The sequence below is a fragment of the Cydia fagiglandana genome, chromosome 20 (assembly GCF_963556715.1).
Source record: "Cydia fagiglandana chromosome 20, ilCydFagi1.1, whole genome shotgun sequence".
Classification (NCBI taxonomy): Eukaryota; Metazoa; Arthropoda; class Insecta; order Lepidoptera; family Tortricidae; genus Cydia; species Cydia fagiglandana.
Genome location: NC_085951.1, coordinates 11,844,724 through 11,861,868, shown reverse-complemented (window position 1 = coordinate 11,861,868; position 17,145 = coordinate 11,844,724). Strand labels below are relative to the sequence as shown.

Genomic DNA, 17,145 nt, shown 5'->3' with positions numbered 1-17,145 from the left:
ACAAAATACACTATCAAAAACCTTTTTGAAAAGGAACACAAATATTACATAAAAATTAGGTAAACACCTGTATTGAAAAGTATAAAAACTAACATTCTTTTCTCTTAAGTTTCGTCGTCGATATAAACATTTAGTGATATCAAAAAGAATAGATAGTATAGAGGGGTCCTGTCAAAGTAAATTTTGTAGTCACGGTACATTTACTGCCATCTATCGACACACGATTAAAACTTAAAATAAAATTGAAAATGTATAAATGAATTAAAATATGTTTACGGACATATGATTATTAATTTTTATTGTTCCACAATGACCCATGTTCTTTCACTGATACGTGTTAAAATTGTTAAATATCAAACGGTGTCGCCAACGCCATCTAAACGACAATAGGCCAAAGGTGTATGGCGCCATCTATTCGACAGTGACTTTTGCTTGACATCCGAGGCACGTTTTTTTCTTAGACTTTATTTATCTTATACGGAGTTATATATATCTCTGGTGATATGTATGTTCGAAAAACAAAATGTCTTATACACTCTTTGTTATTCCACTTTCCACCACAGAAAATTTATCAAAGAGTTATTGATTGTAATAGCGAAGTAAAGTCTAAGATAAAAACGCTCCTAGTTCGAGAGCCGGAGCAGAGGGCCTACCGCGAACCACGTTCGACGTGTTGCCTCTCTGTCGCACTTGTAAATTCGTACGTAAGTGTGACAGGGAGGCAACACGTCGAACGTGGTTCGCGGTAGGCGCTCAGATTGTACTGTATAAACAGCAACACTCTTAACTGTCCATCGGTGGACCTTATGCCTTTTGTAATAAGGTTTACGAACTGTCAGTTAACAGTGTGGGCGATGGCACTGAGCCATATGATATCTGGTTTGGACAAAGAGAGTTACCCGGATAATGTACGGAGCCGTACAGCGCTAAACGCATCGGCTGTCAAATTCGAAGCAAGAATTGTCTAGACCTTACACGTCTGTCAAAGAGAATAGAGTGCATAGAGACGAATTGTCAAAGTAAATTATATAGCCAAGGTAAATTTACTGCCATCTTTCGACAGATGATAAAATTGTTAGAACGCTATTTGACTTTGATCCTTATTCTTTGTCTGATATAGTCAGACCGGTAAAAAGTATGCAGCGATTTTGGTAGCCCACGCAGTGCAAGTGTCGTTTTAAACGTCAAACTTCTATGAAATTATGACGTATATATAACACTTACATTGCGTGGGCTATCAAATCCGCTGCAGACTTTTATTGGTGCGACTAAATGTGTTAACTTATTAAATATTAATATTAACGCCATCTACTCGACTACAGGCCAAAGGTACCTATGGTGCAATCTTCGAGCGATGGCGCCATAACCTTCAGCCTACTCTCGAGTAGATGGCGTTAAGTAATATTAATATTTAACAAGTTAACACATATCAGTGAAAGAATAATGATAAAAGTCGAATGGCGTTCCAACAGTTTTATTCGTTTGTCGAGAGATGGCAGAAAATGTACTGTAGCTACATAATTTACCATGACAGTAACTCTCTATTCCAAATTCTCTTTGCGTCTATCAATAAACCTTTGCTATGCGACTACTGTAACGGTCTACTCTGGATTAGCCTCAGTTTGACCAGTTCTTTTCCTAATTCAATTCAATTTCAGTACAAGGTAAAGAGCTGCAAGGCATGACAGAGACCGGGGTCCCGGTCAAATCTACGCCTTTCGAAAAGCTTCGGGACGCGGCCATAGAGAATCTTTGCGTGGCCTTAGAAGCTGCGCTTACTGTGGACCCCTTCTGTGTGCCTGCGCTCGTGGGTTCCGTTAGTAACAGACTCTTCACTGCTGAAACTAGTGACAGGTGAGCGAGACACAATCTTTACCTGTCTCTATCACACTAAAATTAGGTCAAATCTAGAAATCTCCATAGTTACGAGCAGTTATAACAGCATATTATGGTTACGTCGACTGCATTATTCGCTATGGATGTGTAATGTGGGGTAATGCATTTAAAGTCTAAGTTTGGCAGCTTAAAAACAGCCTTTTAAATTTAATTTTAGGGTACAATTTCGATTTTCTTGGTTGATCTAATATCGCGATACATCGTCGGCATGTGATTCATAATGTTTTATTTTTACAATCTTTTATTTAGTTTCACCTGTCCCGTTGTCAGTCTGTAATCAAATCTTGCAAGTTAAATTTGATCCACTTCCCGGTTTCCGATTGAGCTGAAATTTTGCATGCATGTATAAATCGGATGACAATGCAATATTATGGTACCATCGAGCTGCTCTGATGACGGAGACAGAAGGTGGTCATAGGAACTCTGTGATGAAACAACGCAACCAAATTGTGTTAGGGGTTTTTAGAATTGACTCGATGAGTATTAGTTGTCTGTCGTAAGGAAAGTACAATCAGCGATAAAAACTTGTACCAAAAATGAAATTTTTGCCAAAAACATATTTTATTTACAGCGAATCATCATTGATAAGCACAAACATAGTGATAATGTTGGGTCACGTGGCGGTGGCCTTGAAAGACACGCCGAAGACTACGGACACGGTTCTTCAGTTCTTCCAACAGAGGTATAGAATCATTAATTTCACGTTGAACCTGGTCATACGATTTTGAGATTTGTTTGAGAGAGTCGTATTATTTTTTTTAATAGTAAGGGCCACCCCTCACTAGCGTCTTCCGAGTTTTGGTTTCTAGTCAACTCTATGTTCGACGCAATGTTGGCGCAACTGCGTCGCAACGCCATTTTCCATAGCGCTGACAAGACGTTGACGCTCAAAAGACGCTAGTGTGGGGTGGCCATAAGTTCAAATTCTTTTGATGCCAGACTTAAATGAAATGCTATTTTCCCAGATTATGCCGCGCCCCATCATCCTTAGACACGCTGATAGTGGACCAGCTGGGCTGCATGGCGCTGGCCAGCCCCGCGGGCCCGGCGCACGACGAGATCATGCGCATGTTCACCGTCATCACCGTGGAGGCCGCCTCCGCCGCCTACCACCACACCGACGACCGCAAGCAGTACAGGTACGACTATACAGGAGGGAGACAGGTATAGTCTCCCCGTCTCTAGACACGCTGATAGCGGACCAGCTGGGCTGCATGGCGCTGGCCAGCCACACTGATGACCGCAACCAGTACAGGTATGACTATTCAGGATGGAAATATTACGAGTACATACTTATTATTGTCGGCCTAAGTCGCAAACCTCGTAACTCCTCCGGGGGTGTTACGAGGTTTGCGACTATAAGTATTGTTACCCAAGGTAGCAATTACTAATTTCCTTGAAATGGAGTTACGAGGTTTGCGATTTAAGCCGACGTTAGGTGATCTTTTTCTAGAAGTTAAAAATGGGTATAGTAAGTTATCCTTAAAAGATACCTGCACTATCGCGGACTTTTTTGTAGACCAATGAAAGAGAGACAACCCCACCATACATTGTGTTGTTTCTCAAACGGATTAGGCAGCATCTTCGATTAAAGGCTACTAGACGGCGTGATTTTTTTTTTGACATTACTAACAAACATCGCCATATTTCAACCAATTTATACAAAACCTTAACAAGTTATACATCTGAACCTTCCTCGAGAATCCGTCTATTAATATGTGAAAATCCGTTCAGTTTTTTTTATTTTGGGCGACGGGACGAGGTACTTTATTTATAAGATGCAGTTATTTGACGTTTTCCGCTAGGTTTGCGGATGCTAGGTGGCGTGACAGTCGTGCACTTAGCGAATATTTGTGACTAGGAGTATGTGAAATAAAATTAATACAGCATTTTTATTTATGCCTGTTTAATACTAGAATACAGAATATTTCCATGTTTATTTCACGCCAAACAGTTATTAATTTTAGAAGAAGTTAAAAGTCTAAGAAAAATCGTGTCTCTCGCTCATTCGCTTTACGCCTAGATATAAATTGCATTTATAATATGTTCATGTAATTTTGCAGCATGCTGTATTTTATGTGGTTGTCGGTGTTTGACAACACGGGGTATTACTGCAATGTTCTGCCGCCAGAGTGCAACACTAAGCTAGCTAGTAAACCATAGAGTAACATACATACTGTGCCTTAAACTGTTTTTTTGACAAGTTTTCACAGACAATAAAATATAAAAATTTTACCTTCCAATAAAATTATTATTATGTTTCCTATCCACATCGGATATCTTCATTGATATCTTCATTGAGAGAGTAACGCGATCGTTGACCAATGATGCCGCTAGCGTCTATGTAGTCGCTCCGCCCCACGCCGTGACGTAGTTCCGCTTCCACTTCCTGCGAACCGTTGCTCGCTTCCCGCCACTCGCCACCGCCATGTCATTGTTGAGGAGAAGTACCGTCGGCATAAAAGTAGCCTAGTAGCCTGCCAGGAAGGCATTACTCAGATATCCGATGTGGATAGGAAACATAATAATAATTTTATTGGAAGGTAAAATTTTTATATTATGTGTTCCGTACTCCACATCGGATATCTTCATTGAGACCTGTTTATTATCTCCTGGTGGCGAGTTAGCGGGCGCGCAAGCGATAGGGCTACACCTACTGTCATAGAACTCAGAGAACGAATAAATATGTATACACCATATTGCAACCCATGAAATCACAGTGACTCGTTATAATGTGAATTACAGGAAATTGAGAATTGAAATTGTAATCTCAGGTTCGAATCTGACGTTAAACTGGTTTAAGAGAATTCTCATTCGAAATCGCATCCGATCCGCAGAATCTCGGCGAGTCATGTTCCCAATTAACATAAGCGAAAATATCGCTAAGTGAATAGCTTTCCAGCCAATTTAGTTATTAAGTACATCGTGGATCAAAAGCAATCGTAGGCGAGGCCGGCTTGGATGAGACTGTGGCTGAAAGAAATAAGCGAAGTGTCCCCTAACATTTTGTGTAATTCTCGCAAGGTGACGTACCCAGACTACCTACTTATACTGGGTCTATACTTTATTCCGGAGCTTCTAAGAGTCCAGTCGGTAAGACACGTTATCTGGTTTAGAGCCGAATTTCGGACACAAAATAATAGCGTTAAAGTTATCTATATAATTGCCCGGGCTACAGTGTAGTAGAGTAAGGTCATTGACCCTGCGGCCTGATGCTAACAGCAAAAGTGCGGCAGCTATTCTATCGTACTTCTTCTAACGTACCTAACGTTGTAGGGCTATTTAAATTAGGGCAAGTAGATGTCTCGCGTCCCAAGCTGGTGCTTTGGGAGGCGCTGGTCTCGCTATTAATGGCGTTGGAAGAAGGCATAGTGTCCGATAGTGGTTCATACACAGCACTTGTGAGAGGCTTATGAACGAGTATCGTTCTGAAAGCTAACATGGATAATAGAAATAGACGTCTGAGATAGCTCGCTACTTCACTGGATAGAGGTACCTGGCAGTTGATCTTATTTTTGATGCACCATAAAGACCGTTTCTACATTGTGGCCGTACATGCAGCCTAGACAAGGGGACGATCTAGGGGCTCCCGTTACTGTTTTCTATACAAACACAGTACCGGAATCGGGAATATCCGGTTCTTCCATATTAGTGAGACAGTGACAGTTGCGTTTCGTTCGCTACGTAGCGTTAGACCTTGGCATGTTATATGCATGCGCCAGTCACGCCAGTAGCGGACGTCACTCCTGATCCCGCCAGCTCGGTGTTGGAGCGTCCTATCTGACAGGAGCTACGCCTCATTCTTAAGGTCGTTGACTCGTAAGGGAGGGCGGTCTGACGTTGTGTTCACTAGGACCGCCAGTAAATTGCAAGCTTACCACAGCTGCTTTAAGACTCCTTATCACGCCGTCGCAGTACACAGACTAGGCTGGGAGGTGGAGACATCCATGCCAAGTCTCACAGGCAGCTGTCAAAGGTCGTGGTAGCAGTTCAATGAGTCTGTTAAGAAATACCGTGGCACAGTGCGAGGGCTCTCGAAAGCGGAGGCCGGCCAACAAGGCGCCTGTCAGGTGAAGACAGTCTCGGCGGCTGCTGGGCGCAGCTGCCAGTCGGGCGCGCAGTGACTTCTTGATAAACCGTTGCCCTCGGGGGTTGTACCGACCTGGCAAGTAGCAAGCAACCAGCGCGACCTGTAGACGATCTGCTGGCATCAGCAGTTTTTGCGACAGCCGTAGTAACGGAAGGGATGTAGTGTCGCCGTCGTTTTATGTATACTGTACCGGTGCGGTTGTATGTTTACACTTCTGTCGTCAGCGCTGCAGATGCGGCCCGTTAACGGTTACTCTTCGCTGAAAGGGCCTTACCTCGTACATTGTCTACCAATATTGGAGATTGTAACGGACTGCTTGCATAAGATGAGGAAGAAAGTGGTGCGAGGCTTTCGGCAGCTCCGTGTTGCTGGGGACTGCGAAGGCTTCACCTTCCTCCATGAACTAAAGTTTGCGAATTTGAGACTGAACAGAAGGCATTGAGTCTCATTTCTGCGAGAAACTCTGCAGCAAGGCAGGCCTGTATGTCGCGAAAAAGAAAACTTTCAATCGGTGTGTTGTGCCGCGTGTCCCACGTGATGTCTAGGAGCGTGATGGTCTAATTCGCTTTATCCGAAGAGACACCCTATATCGAGTTAGTATAGGGTATCGAGTTAGTAGCATGCTTTTAAGGAAATCGAACTGATGAAATCAAGTCTAAAATCGATTTTGGCGCTTTGCGTAACAAAACTGTTTCGATAAAGTCGAATACAGACAGATGGAAACTGCTGGAGTCCTCCTGGCCCCTTTCTCTTAGCACCGGAAACTCAAGCTTGTTCAGGCGCAGCGGGTTTATTTGTCCCATTTTGTTTATTATGGCTTTTCGCACGAGTTCGTCTTTGTAAGACGGAACTTAAGCTGGAGAGCGCGAGCAAGTAGAGATAATTATGTGAAGTCTGCAGACCTTTTCGATGCCTTTCACCTCGGTTTCGAGCGGTCGCACAGGGCCTTGTCGCTAGCTGTTCTCCGGTTGGACCACTCCATGGCCTCGAGAAGTCGTAGGAGCTTCGAAGCGACACAGCGAAGTCGATCAGCACCTTTATGAAGCCCGGGAACACGACGTATTTTCCTCTGAGTATCGACATATCTTACCGCTTTCAACTCCGGGCAGTCGAGCCGCGCTAGGACGGGGCTCTTTTACGACCTTGTCTGCCGTCGCCGGAGGATTCTTTAACCGAAACCAAGAGCTTAGCGGTCTGTTCGTGCTGTACCATACCATACCTATACCTGCACCATAGCTATAGGCGCCTGCGTACCTCAATGGAACCATGTGGACAGGACAAAACTGATACTGTGGCGCCCAGCGAGCAAGGGACGACATCGTCGTAGTTGCAGCATCGGTGGACAGCATCGGCGTGATTGTGGCAACCGCCGCCGCTCGGGAGGCGCCGGTGCGTGAAGCTAGGGGCGCCATCGTGGCGGCCGGCTCGGGGGGGGGCGGGGGCACCGGTGCCTGAGGCCGGGCGGCTCATGGCGGCCGCCACTGGTTCGGGAAGCGCTGGTGCGTGAGGCGAGGACCCATAGTGGCGGCCCGCTCTAGAGGCGTTGTCGCGTGAGGCGGGCGGCTCCATCGTGGCGGGGAGGCGCCGGTGCGTGCGGCGAGAGGCGCCATCGTGGCGGCCAGCTCGGGAGGCACCGGTGCATGAGGCGGTCGCCGTCTGGCTGGCTGGTCTGGGAGGCACTGCTGTGAGGCGAGAGGCGCCATCGTGGCGGCCAGCTCGAGAGGCGCCAGTGCGCAGGTGGTGGTGCCATCGTGGCGGGCGGCATCATCGTGGCGGGCAGCGCCATTGTGGCAGCCGCCGCCGCCGCGTCGATGCGTAATGCGAGAGGCGCCATCGTGGCGGCCAGCTCGGGGGGCAGGCGGTGTCATCGAGCGGGCGGCGCCATCATGGCGGCCACCGTCGCCAGGCTCAGGTGCGAGAGGCGCCGTCGTGGCGGCCAGCTCGACAGGCGCCGGTGCGCGTGACGGACGTTACCGGCACGGGAGGCGCAGATGGCTAGGCTCGTAGTTGCACGCATCATCACGGCGACGCTGTTGCCCTCGGCGGTGCCATCGTGGTGGCCACCACCGGCGCGTAGGTCACCAGCGACGTCATGACGGCCGGCAACCAACGCGGCGATCGTCGCTGTACTCGTAGCCTTTCCACTGCTTACACGTAACTTACCTTCCTTCCGCTCGAGCAGTCGGGACGCAGAAGCGGTCCGCCTTCACCTTGGCGCGATCCACCCGCGATGCGCCCGCAGCTGCAGGAGCGGGCGTGTGACGCGCAGAGCCACGCGGATCTCTCGGAGTCCCGCTGGACTGGAAGCGTCCGCACCGCAACTGCAGCAATAGGAGCGGGCGTGTAACGTCTCGTGGAGTCCCGCGGACTGGAGGCGTCCGCACCGTGACTGCAGCAACAGGAGCGGGCGTGTGACGTTTCTCGGAGTCCCGCGGACTGGAGGCGTCCGCACAGCGACTGCAGCAGCAGGAGCGGGCGTGTGACGTCTCTCGGAGTCCCGCGGACTGGAGGCGTCCGCACCGCGACTGCAGTAACAGGAGCGGGCGTGTGACGTCTCTCCGAGTCCTGCGGACTGGAGGCGTCCACCGTGGCCCGCAGCGTCGCGGTGTCTCGGAGTCACCTTGGACGACAGCAGAAGACGCGGCGCGCGCGGGCGGGGGCGGGCGCCGGGCCCGCGCCCCCGCGCCGGGGGACGGGGCGCCCCGGTCGCGCCGCAACTAACAACACGAGGTACTCCCAGGCTACTGCCTGAGAACCCTCCGCGAGTGACGAAGTAACTTCTGAACGCCAATAAAATTAGAATATCTTAAACTGGCTCACCGGATGGTTCGAGACAATCCAAACCTCCTTATCGGCGAAGCGCGGCACCCGGCAGCGGCGCGCGCAGGCCGTCCGCCGTCGCGCCGCCCCCGCCGCCGCAGGCACGATGACCGCGCGTTCCCTCTCCGATGCGGAGCGACTTGTTACCACTTGTTAACAAAAACCACTGACGCACTTCCTACTTCGATCTCGAAAATGCGAGTTAACGGTAACGATTTTAGCAGCATGGAATGTGAAAATTAATTTAGCGAGAAAAAAGTGGGTAGAATCGAAAAGCACCGTTCGATGACTTCGATCGCGAGACCGCCAAAAGACTAATAGTGGCGATCTCTGCCATATCTCACTATTTAATCGACCGAGCTTTGGATCGGAAATGTTAAAGCACCATGCTGCAAAAATATACGCAAAAAATATTTGCGGACCATCGGTCAAGACGGTCGACGAAACAATGTCATGGCGGTGGCGAGTGGCGGGAAGCGAGCAACGGTTCGCAGGAAGTGGAAGCGGAACTACGTCACGGCGTGGGGCGGAGCGACTACATAGACGCTAGCGGCATCATTGGTCAACGATCGCGTTACTCTCTCAATGAAGATATCAATGAAGATATCCGATGTGGAGTACGGAACACATAATATGACATTGATGCATCAAGGCGGTTTGTTAACAAGGGCCTACCGGGAAACGCGAAAATCGAAATTTACTTATCTGCCTCTTTATCGCTAGAATATCCAAGAGCGATTAGACCCCCAGATTATGATGGATAGTGGTAGTGGCGCCCCCTACGCAGTTTTGCGTAATATTACCTATTCGGTTATTGCTAAACATGACGCCGTGAAGTGTCATCTATTTCAGCTGTCAAACTCGAAACACGATTTTATCGTAAGGTGCGTCCACAAGCAACTGTGAAGCAACAATGTGCAACAGCAAGTTACCTAATGTTACCGTGTTGCTCCACTAAAGTTGACTGCGGTCATAGAGAAATATAGTAAGACAAGAGTGCTCACTCCATAAATCAGTTTTGGTACCAAAAAGACTAATATTTTCATAGTCGACATCTAGCATCGAGTAGCGGAATTATCAGTACTTTAAGTAGCAGTAGTAGTACTTTCAACTGCCAATAGGTGTAGCACCGACCGGAAAGTCTTATGTTGTTGAGCATTAGACTTTCCGGTCGGTGCTACATCTATTGTCAGTTGACAGTACTGCTACTGCTACTTAAAGTACTGATAATTCCGCTACTCGATGCTAGATGTCGACTATGATAATAATAGTCTTTTCGGTACCCATCTATATATTTTATTCTCTATGCTGCGGTGTGGATGCATCTTTAGGGTCTGCCCAGATATATCGACGCGCATTCGGTAAAAGATTTTGCCGATTACGCGTCCAAATATGCAGGGTTAGACTTTACTTTAAAAAATCAATAATTATTTGGTTCACAAGTTCTTCTCAATGGTTGTATTGATCCAGTCCAGGTACTCAGATACTCTGGTGTATACTCCAGGGTAGATGGCGCAACGTTCGCCGAAGGAAACCACGCCGACTTGCACGCCTTTATAGGTCAAAGGACCTCCGCTGTCACCCTATAAGTTAAATAAAAATGTACGTTAAAGCCAAAAAGGATATTAAATTATTCTCACTGAGGTGCCGGTGGCTTAGCGGTAAGAGCGTGCGACTTTCAATCCGGAGATCGCGGGTTCAAACTCCGGCTCACAGAAATAAGAATAAGGTATTTAATATGCTCTTTAATATGTTCTGTGCTCCGGCTCGTATCAATGAGTTTTTCGGAACTTATGTACGAAATATCATTTGATATCTACCAGCCGCTTTTCGGTGAAGGAAAACATCGTGAGGAAACCGAACTAATCCCAATAAGGCATAGTCTACCCTCTGGTTTGGAAGATCGGATGGCAGTCGCTTTCGTAAAACTAGTGCCTACGCCAATTCTAGGGATTAGTTGCCAAACGGACCCCAGGCTTCCATGAGCCGTGGCAAAAAGCCGGCACAGCGCGAAGAAGATGATGTCACTGATGTGCTGTGAGAATCCAGCGGAGCGGAGAAGACAACCAATTCTATTGGTTGATTGGTTGATGTACCGGATATTCGGTTACTATCCGGTATCCGGCCACTATTTTAATATCTGACCGAATACCGGATAGTGACCTACTAACCGGCCGGATACCGGATAGTGACCTACTATCCGGCCGGATACCGGATAGTGACTTACTATCCAGCCGGATAACGAATAGTAACATTGCTTGATTTCGGAGTAAACAAATTGGATTTAAGATACAGTCACGGACCACGGTCTAATTTTACTCGTTTATTATTTAAAAACAATTTAAACATTCCACTGACTTACACGCGCACTCTTTTCGAACCTAGAAATGAGTCCGCGCGAACATTGACTACGAAACAGGGCAAACCTGATCAATGCGTATCTGAAAAACCGAAATGTAGGTATAGTTCCGCCGGCCGAAAATTCGGCGGCCGGATACCGAATATTCCGCCGATGGTCAGGCCGAATATCCGGTATCCGGTATCCGGCCAAACGACTATCCGTTGCACCTCTAGTTGTCAGACTTTACCTGGCAAGAATCGTGTCCTTTTGATCCAGCACACATATGCTTTTCAGTAAGTCCCTCATAGTCTATCTGGCAGCATTCGTTAGACACGATCGGTACTGTAGTCTGGCGCAGCTCATTCTCCATTTCCGTGCTATTGTCCTGGTTTAAAAAACAAAAGCAGTATTTTTAAAGACACCTACAGTACAAAGCAAGCAACATTTATTATGTCAATATACCTAGTGACTTGAAGATAAAAAAAAAATTACCTCCTAAATGTTATAATAATTTAATAATCGGAAAAAGTCAAACGAAAGAGTAAAGCTATGATTAATATAAATTAAACTGTAAAAAATTTCTCCAAAATGTCAATATCCAGAGCGGATAATGGGGACTAGTTTTTTTTATTTTTATTTTTTTATTATGTAATAGTCAGCAAACGAGCAGACGAGCCGCCTGATGGGAAGCGGTCATCGTCGCCCATGGACATAAGCAACACCACAGGAGCCACTTAAGCGTTGCATGGAGAAGTTCGTTAGTAGTTTTTTGTACCTACAGTAGACGTTGATTCACGAAAGCTGATACGAATGTAATGAACGAAACTTTCATTGTATGAGTGACACCTGTATTGGTATACACATACAGTCAGAGCCACCATTTTATTGGTTTACACACATACATATTTTCATTCACTCATTCATTCCATTCGTGTGCCAGCTCTTGTGAACCTGTAAAAATCGGCCAAGTGCGAGTCGGACTCGCACACGAAGGGTTCCGTACCATTACGCAAAAAAAGTCACGTTTGTTGTATGGGAGCCCCACTTAAATATTTATTTTATTTTGTTTTTAATATTAGTTGTTATAGCTACAACAGAAATGCACCATCTAAGAAAATTTCAACTGTCTAGCTATCACGGTTCATGAGTTACAGCCTGGTCATAGACAGACGGACGGACAGCGGAGTCTTAGTAATAGAGTCCCTTTTTTACCTTTTGGGTACGGAACCCTAATAAATCTACTTACTCCGATATCACCCCATCCCGTAACGTTGACCAGCGTGCCCTGCTCCAACTTGTAATCTTTACCGGGCAGCTTAGCTTTCGCTACCCTGCATCCGAACGGTACTGGCTCCTTCAGCTTCATCAGACAGATGTCGTTGTCTATGGTCATGTTAAGAAAGTTGAAGCCCTCGTGGATGAACTGCTCTTCCACATCAATGAAGACGCCACCGGTGTTTAGGCGGTCTGAGCCGATGAGGACTCTTTTTGTAGCGTTTTCTTGCCTAAGATTTATAAAAGGTTACTTTACTTATAGTACGATTTTTTAGCATTAGGAAGAACTTGCAAGAAAGTAAGCGATCTTGACATGTCTTTTAATTGAAAAACGCTTTTTAAATATCAAAAACCATTTCTTATTATGAAAGCAGAAGAATATAAAAGATCGTATTAGATTCGTAATTGTTACATATTTGGCGTAACTTATTTTTTAAATGTGTTTTCAATTAAAAGACACATCAAGATTGTTTACCTTATTTCTAATGCTAAAAAAACCATCACTTGCGCATTCGAGGGTTAGCCCAGGGGCACCCAATCTTTTTCAGTCCGCGGCGCACAATGCAAGTTTAAAATTTCGGCGGCGCCGCCCTAACCCAGTTAGACTGTTCGAAATAGATAGGTAACATGGTGAGGTGGATTGCCTCACGGCGCCCCTCTCTACTGTAGGGCGACACGGCGCACAGTTTGGGAACCCCTGGGTTAGCCAACTAACTCGGAGTTAACCGTTTATACAGGGTTAAACTGTACTGTATAAACGGTCCGAGTTAGTTGGCTAACCCTGGAACGCGTAATCGGTCCTTATTAAGTGTTTAATTGTAAATGAATAAAATTTTCCAATTATTGTTTAGTCTATTATGCGTGGCGAGGCAGAACTCACAAATGGGATCCTATCTCATCGAATAATAATTGATTGTCATAATGTAATGTTACGCATAAATCTCTTTTCGCATATTTTTTCTCCAGCTGAAACAGAAAGTATTTTCGAAAATATTTTGCATAGGTTGTGTAGAATAGAGTAGGTTAGGTTAGGTTTGTTATAATTTTTCAGAAATGTTAATATTTCCAGCACAATAACAATTATGCGAAATGAGTTTTATGCGTAACATTACATTAGGACAATCAATTATTATGCGACCCAATATGGACCCCTCACAAATTGATAGTCAATTTAATCAGAAATAAATGTCTTATACGAAATTAAAGTGACCAAGGCACTGGAGGCCTTAGAAAGTCTTCTGCAATCGCGGGAGTGAATGTTAGGGTTCCCCCACATACCTATGTCGACGCGGAATCGACAAAATCCGATATAGAAAGCTTTATGTCTGCGCAATAAGAGCGAAAAAGTCGTCGTTCGGCTTGGCTCGCATCGGCCAGCGCCTGCCGAGGCGTCGACAGCTTTTTCGCTTTTATTGCGCGGACATAAAGCTTTTCCTATCGGCTTTTGCCGAATGCGCGTCGATATCTGGGGAGACCCTTTAAGTTACCTACCTACACGGTAGAATTAATCTGAAAAAAAAAACAGCGGGTTGCATTCCGGGAGTGCCGGCAGAAGTGAAAACTCAATGACATTGTAACAGTTTTTCGATCAGGTCATACGAATTTTCAATCTGTCGAATCTGTTGGTCACGTAACCTGCCGCGAGTTTAACATTTTTTCCCATCACAAAAAGTGCACAGTGACGCTTCAAGATTCTAAAATGCTTACTGTATCCAGTCGATAACGTAAGTGCAATGAGCGGCAGTCAGCACGAAGCGCTCGTGGATGATGGAACCTCCGCAGAACGCCTCGTATTCTTCACCTACGGGCTTGTAGTATAACGCCACCATGAACGGGGCGTCTTCAACAGACACCTTGTGACCGCCTATGATCTCCAGGTTGTTGTTAGTGCAGCTGTCCGATTCATAGAGAGCTGGAAGGTATATTTTAACAAACAACCGACTTAATAAAATGCTATCCGTTTGTGGTCTTACTCCTCCTAGGCTTTCAGTCCTAGCTATATATTAAAAGTAGGTTCTTATTTAGGGCTTCTTTGTATTACAATTTCTAGCACCAATAAAAGTCTGCAGCGGATTTGATAGCCCACGCAGTGGAAGTGTTATTTTATACGTCATAATTTCATAGAAGTTCGACGTTTAAAATGACACTTGCACAGCGTGGGCTATCAAAATCACTGCAGACTTTTTACGGTCTAACTATAGATATATGTTACTTTTTATGTTATTTTTGCTCAATTTCGACTGAAAATATTTTCCATATCTTTTATGAATACACCCTATAATAATATTATGACTACATATTTACCTGAGCCAGATACGACTTGAAGTATCACCGCAATAGCCAAAAAACACATTGGCTGTAGGCCCATGGTGAATGTGCGTACGCGTCGAAATTGTTTTTATTAATGTTAGAACATTTAAACTTAATTAGCACATTTATTAATTAAATTAACGATATCTAATCGTTATCAACGCAAAACAAAAGCAGAAATAACGAGAATTGCTAGTTAATTATACTGACACAATTTATTTTATTAATAACAAGCCTCCGCCCGTGATTTCGTCTGGTTTGAAATCAGGACAATGTAGAATTAAGGGTTCTTGCCAATGTTTTTCTTCACCGAAAACCGATAGGTAAAAAGTAAGATTTACAAACAAAATTCTAAAATCTACTTGAGATAAAGTTAAGAAGCCGATATTTGGATGACAAACTAGCCCTCTTTGTGGAATGTTATTGGTACGGTCGAAAGTATTAATTTGTGACCCATTTCGTACCTTGTCACACTGACAAACAATATGAAAAGCGCTGGAGACTTCATACTAGCTATTGTCACTGTGACAATGTACAAAAGGGTCATAAATTAAAACTTTCTACTGTACCAGAGCTGGGGTCGGTTGGAACCTGCAAGCTAGGCTCCCAACACTTTTTAACTTCATGTGCACAGTAGTTAGAATATATCAGTAATGTTGAGTAACCATTTGTCCGCAGACACGTCTCCGGCGCCGTTCTGAACGCTCTAGCGAACATCGCGGCGAACGTTCGAGGCACGAGCGCCCGGCTCGAACTACTTACTCGTCTACTCGAACTGTTCGTGCAGCTGGGATTGGGCGGCGAGCGCGCTACGGACCGATCGCCTGCTCCCGTGCTCAAGAGCTCAGGCAGCGCAGGGAACCTTGGTGTGCTGATACCGGTCATAGCGGTCAGTAATTTGAACCTTGTGTACAGTAGTTAGAATCCATATTTAAGTGGCACGGCCGAACTGTTCGTGCAGCTGGGATTGGGCGGCGAGCGCGCTACGGACCGATCGCCTGCTCCCGTGCTCAAGAGCTCAGGCAGCGCGGGGAACCTTGGTGTGCTCATACCGGTCATAGCGGTCAGTAATTTGAACCTTGTGTACAGTAGTTAGAATCCATATTTAAGTGGCACGGCCGAACTGTTCGTGCAGCTGGGATTGGGCGGCGAGCGCGCTACGGACCGATCGCCTGCTCCCGTGCTCAAGAGCTCAGGCAGCGCGGGGAACCTTGGTGTGCTCATACCGGTCATAGCGGTCAGTAATTTGAACCTTGTGTACAGTAGTTAGAATCCATATTTAAGTGGCACGGCCGAACTATTCGTGCAGCTGGGATTGGGCGGCGAGCGCGCTACGGACCGATCGCCTACTCCCGTGCTCAAAAGCTCAGGCAGCGCGGGGAACCTTGGTGTGCTGATACCTGTTATAGCGGTCAGTAAATTGTGTACAATACCTTACAACAGAAAGACTTAAATAGACAGACTTAAATAGTTACAACAGAAACTTTCGAGCGGGCCACCGTCGGTTTTTGCGCCGGGGGAGGGTGTCTGGTTGCTGCTGTTAGGAACAGTTCCACTTTCAATGGATGCTGAACCCCTGGAGCCTGGCTCCCGCGGGCCGGACAGTGGGCACTCGCTTTGGGTGTCGGCGGGCCGGATCGGAACGCGTCGCGGGGTTTGGACACCTGCACTAGAGTAATTTTGGCCCCATTGTTTCATGTGAAGTATTTTTCACAGGTATTAGTGAAGAGACTGCCCCCGATAAAGAACCCAAAGCCCCGGCTTCACAAGCTCTTCCGCGACTACTGGCTTTACTGCGTAGTCATGGGATTCACCGCGGCAGAATCACGTAAATATTGCTTTTGATTTATACGATTCGCTAACTCTTTGACTATTGACTTTTGGTTGGCGGCGTTTCAAATTTTTGCCATGGAAATAACTTTTGCTTTGACTACTTTTGATTGTCATAAGGTCATTTTTTTTTAAGAATCATAATATTTAATGTTCCTTACCGGCACATAATTGGTAATAGAATTTTATTCTGTGTCATTGTAGCTCTCAAACGGACCTACCGATTTCGATGCAGTTTTTTAACATAAAAGCGAGTTTGCTTGCTTAGTTAAGTTAGCTAAGTTTATGTCTGGTACCTTACTATCACTACACCTTATAAAACAAAGTCCCCCGCTGCGTCTGTCTGTTAGTGTGTTTGTATGTTCGCGATAAAATTACTGTACGGATTTTCATGCGGTTCTCACATATCAATAGAGTGATTCTTGAGGAAGGTATAGGTTTGTAATTTGTTAACCCGTGCGAAGCCGTTAATAATGTTATAATATTCAGTAACTCGTATAATACACGGTATAAGTATATCATCCTAAAGTAAGGACCCTAAGCACGAAGAATTTCGTCCATTTACCCGCTATTTCCTATGTCT

General features: G+C 45.8%; 1 protein-coding gene across 1 annotated transcript in view; it reads left to right on the top strand.

Moving 5' to 3' along the window:
• The window catches only part of LOC134674485 (phosphatidylinositol 4-kinase alpha), a 61,030-nt gene that overhangs the window by 13,098 nt on the left and 30,787 nt on the right, over positions 1 to 17,145 (top strand). Inside the window, exons 10-14 of the mRNA XM_063532584.1 lie at positions 1,659 to 1,854; positions 2,468 to 2,578; positions 2,862 to 3,035; positions 15,411 to 15,621; positions 16,449 to 16,560. Of these exons, the coding sequence (XP_063388654.1) occupies positions 1,659 to 1,854; positions 2,468 to 2,578; positions 2,862 to 3,035; positions 15,411 to 15,621; positions 16,449 to 16,560 (804 nt within the window). The remainder of the gene's footprint in view (positions 1 to 1,658; positions 1,855 to 2,467; positions 2,579 to 2,861; positions 3,036 to 15,410; positions 15,622 to 16,448; positions 16,561 to 17,145) is intronic.